This window comes from Gracilinanus agilis, chromosome 4, assembly GCF_016433145.1.
Source record: "Gracilinanus agilis isolate LMUSP501 chromosome 4, AgileGrace, whole genome shotgun sequence".
Classification (NCBI taxonomy): domain Eukaryota; kingdom Metazoa; phylum Chordata; class Mammalia; order Didelphimorphia; family Didelphidae; genus Gracilinanus; species Gracilinanus agilis.
The window spans coordinates 258688898-258696187 of NC_058133.1; the positions used below are offsets into that span (position 1 = coordinate 258688898).

Here is a 7290-nt window from a genome sequence, read left to right on the forward strand (position 1 = left end):
CTAGCAGATTGGCTACAATGATAGCAGGGAAGAGTAATGAATGTTGGAGGGCATGTGACAAAATTGGGACATTAATGCATTGCTGGTGGAGTTGTGAACTGATCCAACCATTCTGGATGGCAATTTGGAACTATGTCCAAAGAGCTCTAAAAGACTGCCTGCCCTTTAATCTAGCCATAGCATTGCTGGGTTTGTACCCCAAAGAGATCATAGATAAACGAACTTGTACAAAAATATTTATAGCCGTGCTTTTTGTGATGGCAAAAAAATGGAAAACGAGGGTATGTCCTTCAATTGGTGAATGGCTGAACAAATTGTGGTATATCCTGGTGATGGAATACTATTGTGCTCAAAGGAATAATAAACTGGAGGAATTCCATGTGAACTGGAAAGACCTCCAGGAATTGATGCAGAGTGAAAGGAGCAGAGCCAGAAGAACATTGTACACAGAGATGGATACACTGTGGTAAAATTGAATGTAATGGATTCCTGTCCTGGCAGCAAAGCAATGACCCAGGACAATTCTGAGGGATTTATGGAAAGGAATCCTACCCACATTCAGAGGAAGAACTGTAGAAGTGGAAACATTAGAAGTGAAACAACTGCTTGAACACATGGGTTGATGGGGACATGGTTGGGGATGTGACACTAAATGACCACAGCAATGCAACTATCAATAATATGTAAGTAAGTCTTGACTGATCATATAGATTAAAACCAGTGGAAATGCACATTGGATATGGGGTGGGAGGGGCTAAAGTGGGGGTTAAGGGGAATGTAAAAACAGGAATCATTTAACCATGGAAAATTTTTCTAAAAAAAACAAAATATTTAAACTAAATTCATGAAGATAGTGAGTAGCAAAACTGAAATCTGAAACTACATTCTATATCCAAATTCACTTCTCTTTCCACAACTACATGTTAATCTAGAGATATTCCTGACTAGGAAGCCTCCTCTGGTGGGGTACACCTTAATCCTTCAAACTGTGTTGGATAAATCAGTGTTACCTAGAGAAGCAATGGAAGAGTTGAATAATATAGTTCTTTATCATTTTCTACTATCAGAACATACTTTCAAGCTCCTATATCATCTTTTTTTTGATCCCAACAGAACTTAAAAATGTTTATTGTTAAAAATGTTTGTTGTTTTCCATTATTTTCCATAATACAATAATGTAGACAACAGTTTTCTAGAAAAAATGTGGATAAGTCCTTAGATATTTCCATTTTTCCAGTAACATCTCTTCTGAGTAAAATTAGGTATAAGTCTCCCTAACTCTTCTCTCCTTCACTTGCTAACACTCTCCTACCTCTCAGAGCCTTCTTTGTTCCCTTTTGTACCCCACCAAACTTCTATAAGAAGTAGTTCTGCAATATCCTTTCTTGCACAGGCTACACCTGGTGTATTATGGTCAGTCTGTGGCACAACATTTTAGAAAAGGCATGGACAAGCTAGAATGTGTCCAGAAGATGAAGAACAGAATGTGAGGGAACTAGAAAAAGTTATGAAGTATTGATTTAAGGAAATTGGAGATGTTTACTGAAGAGAAGAGAAATTATGGAGGGGATAAAATGGTTGTCTTCATATACTTGAAGGATTGTTTGGAAAACAGCATGAGATGATTCCAGGAAGACACACCCAGGACCTAAGTAAACATTGTACTGGTGCTGATTTCACGTCTAGGTAAGGAAATCTTCCTATGGATTAACCTATCCAGAAGTGTAAGGGGATGTCTCTGGAAGTAATAGCTTCCCCCTCCTAGGAGGTCATGAAGAGGATTTTAAATGGCCACCTGGATCAGAAGTAGAAAGGTCTGCTGTTCAGTTATGAATTGGAGTAGATATCTCAGGTACCTTAGAGTTCTTAGAGTCTATGATTGTGAGTTATCAGCCCAAACACATCAGCATTCACACTAGCAAGTGAAAATGCCATTTTTTTTCTTTCTAGTTATTTCAGTGGGAGATGGAGGGGAAAGGAGGAGATATCCAAGGATCAAGATCATGTATATTCCTCTTGTTTTCTATGAGTTTTAGTTCAGGATTAAGTCTGCAAAGTAGGAGCTGGGGTGGAATTCATTGCCATAAACTGTGTTAAGTGGAGGAACAAAGGGAGCCATTTGAGGCACAGCAGGTTCTAGATCATCTGCAAAGCTAGGGATTGCAGTAATCAAAAGGAAATAATAAGAAGCAAATGCTAAGAGTTCTGTTGTTGGGGGCAGCTGGGTAGCTCAGTAGATTGAGAGCCAGGCCTAGAGATGGGAGGTCCTATGTTCAAATCTGGCCTCAGCCACTTCCCAGCTGTGTGACCTTGGGCAAGTCATTTGACCCTCATTGCCTACCCTTACCACTCTTCTGCCTTGGAGCCAATACACAGTATTGACTCCAAGAAAGAAGTTAAGGGTTTTTGTTTTGTTGTTGTTGTTGTTGTTGTTTCTTAAACAAACAAACAAATAAATAAAAATTTTAAAAAGAGTTCTGTTGTTTTCGGTCATGTTCGACTCTTTATGACACCATCAGTGGTACTGGTTACTGAAGTGATTTACCATTTTCATTTCCATCTCATTTTACATTTGAGGAAAGTAAGACAAACAAGATGAAGTGATTTGCCCAGGGTCACACAGTTACTAAGCGAGACCAGATTTGAACACAGGAAGAGAAATCTTCCTGACTCCAGCTCTGGCACTTTATCCAATGTTCCTCCAAGCAACCCAAGTGCTAAGAGAGAGATAGCCAAAACCTTTTGACTTTGAGTAAAACAGCTAGAAAACAGCTGCCTAAGGAAGGAAACCTGAGATATTTTGTCCCCACCTTGAATCTGTTACCCAGAGCAGGGTGATGAGTGATAAAGTTGTCAGATGACATTCATTCCAACTCTCAGCACTAGTTCCAGAGTCCCCTAGGATCTCTTTCTACTCTGGAGCTTCCTGCTCAGACTCTCTATCTCCAACTCATTTTTTCCCTCTGGGCAATGAAATGCTCCTCACTATTGCCTGCCTGTTCCACTCATTGCTATCTCCAACCCCAGTGTCAACAGATCTCCCTATCTTCCTAAATTGTCTTGGACTGAAAAAATTGCTCACTGTAATTTCTCTTGACTTTTTCAATCTGAATTTGATCTGACATTTTTTAGGTTTTCATGAAGGATATCAGCTGAAAGTATGAGGCAAAAATGTTTTCTCTGAGTCTACCATCTTTACTACTTCCACATTACTAGTTTTGGAAAGACCAATTTGAGTTGAATGAATGGGGTCTGAAGGAAAATTATATAGAATTCAGAAGAAAGTTAAGAGGAGAGGAAATGAGTCACTGATTTTAGAATGCCTTCTCAAGGATTTTTGCCAACCAAAGAAGATATTCATGGGAAGATAGTTGGGATGGATGGACCACATGAGAGTTTTCTGAGGAAGTAAGAGACATGGGCTTTTTGACTTTCAAAGGAAGAAATCAGAACTATCAACAACTATATGGGGAAATGCTCTAAAACCATAAAAATTACAGAAAACTTATTGAATATTTGTAGGCAGTGAGAAGCAACCCAAAGGCAGGGAGAACTTGAATCTAAGTGGAAAAATTAGGAATGATCAATGGGAAATGAACTGGAGGAGAAAGGAAAATAGAGGATCACTTGTGCATATAAATGGATTTGCCTTGGCAAGAAGAAAGGTAATCTCCTTTTCCTGGGAGATGGTGTGAAAGAGGAGAGAGAGTCAGAAAGTGATTAGGATTATGTTATATAAGAAGCATGGTATAAGAAACAGTTCTCTTTCAATGGCCTTAAATTTTTCAGATAGTAAAATATAGCTGTCTAGGGAAGAAGTCCAAGCTATTAACAATCTGACAAAATGATCAGAATCATTCATAATTAGAAAAATGCACAAAAAAGCAATTCGGAGGTTCTACTTCATTGGCCTACTTCACACATAGAATAATGCTTATGGTAGAGCATCTGATCATTTCAAATGTGTTTCAGTACATAATTTGTCAATCATGTTCCTTAATTCCCTGTTCATTTTTTCCACTTGCCCTGAGATCTGTGGGTGGTATGGCATATGAAAATTAGGCATATTTTGGCACAAATGTTTGTGCTAAAATTGAATCTGTAAAATGTGTTTCCCTGGTTTGCAAAAAACAGACATTTGACCATGGAAGAAATTCATGAAATTGTCCCATTGAATATGCATGTTGGCCTGCATTCTCTGTTGGGAGATTTGTTGTGACTTAACAGTCAAGAACTGAAAAAAGGAAAATTCCAAGCAACATAAGGAGAAGGAGGCAATCAGGAACCTTAAAGGTTCCTAATTGGGCAAAAACCATAAGAGTTTCTAGTAGAGTAGCATTCATACTGCTGAGTATTATAATCAAAAAGGGTAGATTAAAGGAAAGTGGAAAAGAGAATAATTTTCAATGTATATATTTTTGTATGTATTTTTATTTTTAATTTTTTAATGTATTTTAATTTTTTTTTAATTTGGGGTAGGGGCAGGGGTAGAGTATTTTGTCTTATTTTATTTTATATGATGTTATATGATTTTATTTGCAAAACAATTTTTTTATTTATTTGTTTGAGTGTTTGCTGCCCTCTGGTGGCAGAAAACAGCCACTACAGCTCAGCAGGAAAAGGGAGGTGGGGGGAGGTGCTCAATACTGTCCTCTGTTGGCTAAGGCAACATTACAATAGGGAGGGGGCGTGGTTGTGTCTGCCAGAAACCAAAATGGAGGATATGACTACAAAAGAGTGCGGGTTTGATGCTCAGGGGTCTAAAAGGGTCTAAAAACTGCCACAGCTGGAAAATGGGAGTTGAATTGGTTGCCTTGCTTTTTGAAACCCAAGTTGGGGCAGGGAGGGGTGTGGGGATCTTACCTTTTCAACAGGGCCAAAGAAAGCGCTTCCAAACAGCTATCAGATCTTCCAGTCAATGGCTGGGGCAGAAGCAAGGAGAAAGCAGGGAGCAGGGAGCCCGGAGAATGCCAGGGCAGGAGGGATGAAGTTGAGAGGAGGGGTGCAAAGCCTTGGAGTGGACAGGTTCAACGGGGGTCAGAAAGGAAGGGAGAAAGAGGAAAAGAGCAACAGTAGCAAGAAGCAGGAGGTCTGGATCTGGCAAAGGAAGGAGAAGGAGGGGAGGGATGATAGCAGGAAAGCAAGGAGAGAAGGGGTCTTTTAAGCTTACCAGTCATGGAAGAAGTGGCAGAAGCAGGGATGGTCACTGCAACGGAAGCCACACCAGGTGGTGGGGCCTGCTGCACCTTCTAGCAGCACCTGGAGGTACCTTGAGGAGGCAGCGGCTGGATGCAGGCAAGAGGGGAGAGAGGAAATCAGCAGAAAAGAGGTAGAAGCAGGGAACTCAGGGATATGGCAGGAAAGAGTCCCCCTGGAGGGCTCAGAGGGGGAGCTGGGAAACTTAGTTCAGGAGGAGATCTGGAGGGAAGGAGGAAGTAGAGGAAAGGATGGGGAAAAAAGGGAGAATAGGAAGGATGAGGGGGACAAGGGATCAAAAGGCAGTAGATGGAGTGGAAGCCAATAGCTGGCTTCCTGCCTCTTGCATGGGCAGCAAGGGGGGGATGTTTCCTACTTACCAGTAGGTTGGGTTCTGGGGTCCCTTGTAGGTGGCCAAATGTAGAGTTTAAAAATTAATATTCAATATCTTCAATGTATAATATTTATAAAGATTTATTAATATTTAACTAGAAAGCTAGAGAACACAGGGAGCATCCACCACTCCCAAGGAAGAGAGAGCCCAGGGCCCTGCAAAGAAACAGGTAACAAGCAAAAGTGAGTATATCTATAATCACATGGCATCTTCTGAGACAACTGTAGGATCTGCAACTCAGATGTCAGTTCTAACACATCATCTCTAAGAGCAGATATAGCTGTAGAAAAATCATGATTAATTCTATCCTGTGACTGAAAAGCCTTGATTACATTGTATGCTAATACCTGTAGGTAAGCAGCTTGATGTATTTGAGTCTGCACTGTTTGCACAGATTGGCTCAGTGAAGCAGAGATAATTAAGAGAAGCTAATGCCATAATACCAATTACAACACAAGATATACAACATTTCCATCTAGGCTTAATTAAGCCATGCAATGACTCAGTGACCTGATCCCCAGGTGACCCATACCAATGTTCTTCCTTTGATGCCATAAGTGTGAATGGTGTACAGCTAATTACAAATATAACCCCATGATTCTCATTTTGACTGTCAAAACACTTTTGAAGTGAACAGTTCTTACTGCCCACAAAACAATATCTATCTGTGTGTAAGGTGATGTTAACATTAGCTGAAGCACAAATCAGAAAAGCATAATTATCTTCTAAACAAGCTACAGAAGATGCATTATATGTAACATGATGCACATGACCAGCAGTATTAGAAGTAGCCTGCTCCAGACTAGTGGCAGCCAGCATTTTCATATCTGAGCATTTGCACTCTGATTTCCAGTTCACCATGGCTCAGGGTAGTCACCTATTTGGCAATGTGGATTCATGCTCCTCCTGCAGGTGGTGTCATTGTGTCAAGACACCAGGTGCCAGCCTTAAATGTAGATGCACTGAGAGCAGGACATATGACATTGGAAAAATGCTGGGTCGATACTTTGAGCCCGTGCTCCACCAGACTCACAGAGAAATGAAAATCTGTGCCCTTGGGTAATAGTACAATGTGTCCCAAGTATCCCATGCATGGTGACAGTGCTGTCCCCATAAGCATGGGTCAGGCTCCCATCATATAGTTCCATTCCAACTATCCGGATGTGAGTATTCTTATTCATGACATCTCATGACGCTACTAGGAAACAAACTATAATGAAAATGTGAAAAGGTAACATTCTGTATCTGGGCACATTCTGAGAAATTAGTCAATAATGAAAAATAAAGCAGAAGTGTCTCCACTGCCCCATGGAAGGTAAAATTCCTGATTTTCTCATTTTTCCTTCTATTATCTTAAGGGTCCCAAATTCCTGTGCAATAAATCTATTCCATCAAGAGTATATGACAATTTGGAACTATGCCCAAAGGGCTTTAAAAACCTGTCTGTCTTTTGATCCATCCATACTACTGCTGGGCTTATACTCTTATGGTAAAAACTGGGCTTAACTTATATATTTTATCTGGGTTCAGAAGGGTGAGTAGGAGACAGGGATGGACAATAGACTGGACAAGTTAGGGAAATTGGGTTTGGCAGTTTGGGAAATGGCAGTTGACAGGAGTGACTGTCAGGTCTTAACTGTCACACTGATCCACCTAGCCAGGGAGTCTGTGAAACCAACAAGTGACAGGGCAGTACAAGG

At 40.5% G+C, this 7290-nt stretch overlaps 1 protein-coding gene across 1 annotated transcript in view; it reads left to right on the top strand.

The window, feature by feature from the left end:
- The window catches only part of LOC123246368 (antigen peptide transporter 2-like), a gene marked incomplete at its 5' end in the record, with an annotated part of 10260 nt that extends 3607 nt beyond the window's left edge, over positions 1-6653 (top strand). The window contains 2 exon segments of the mRNA XM_044675275.1: positions 4875-5089; positions 6444-6653. Coding sequence (XP_044531210.1) covers positions 4875-5089; positions 6444-6653 — 425 coding nt within the window.
- Positions 6654-7290: the final 637 nt, after the last annotated feature.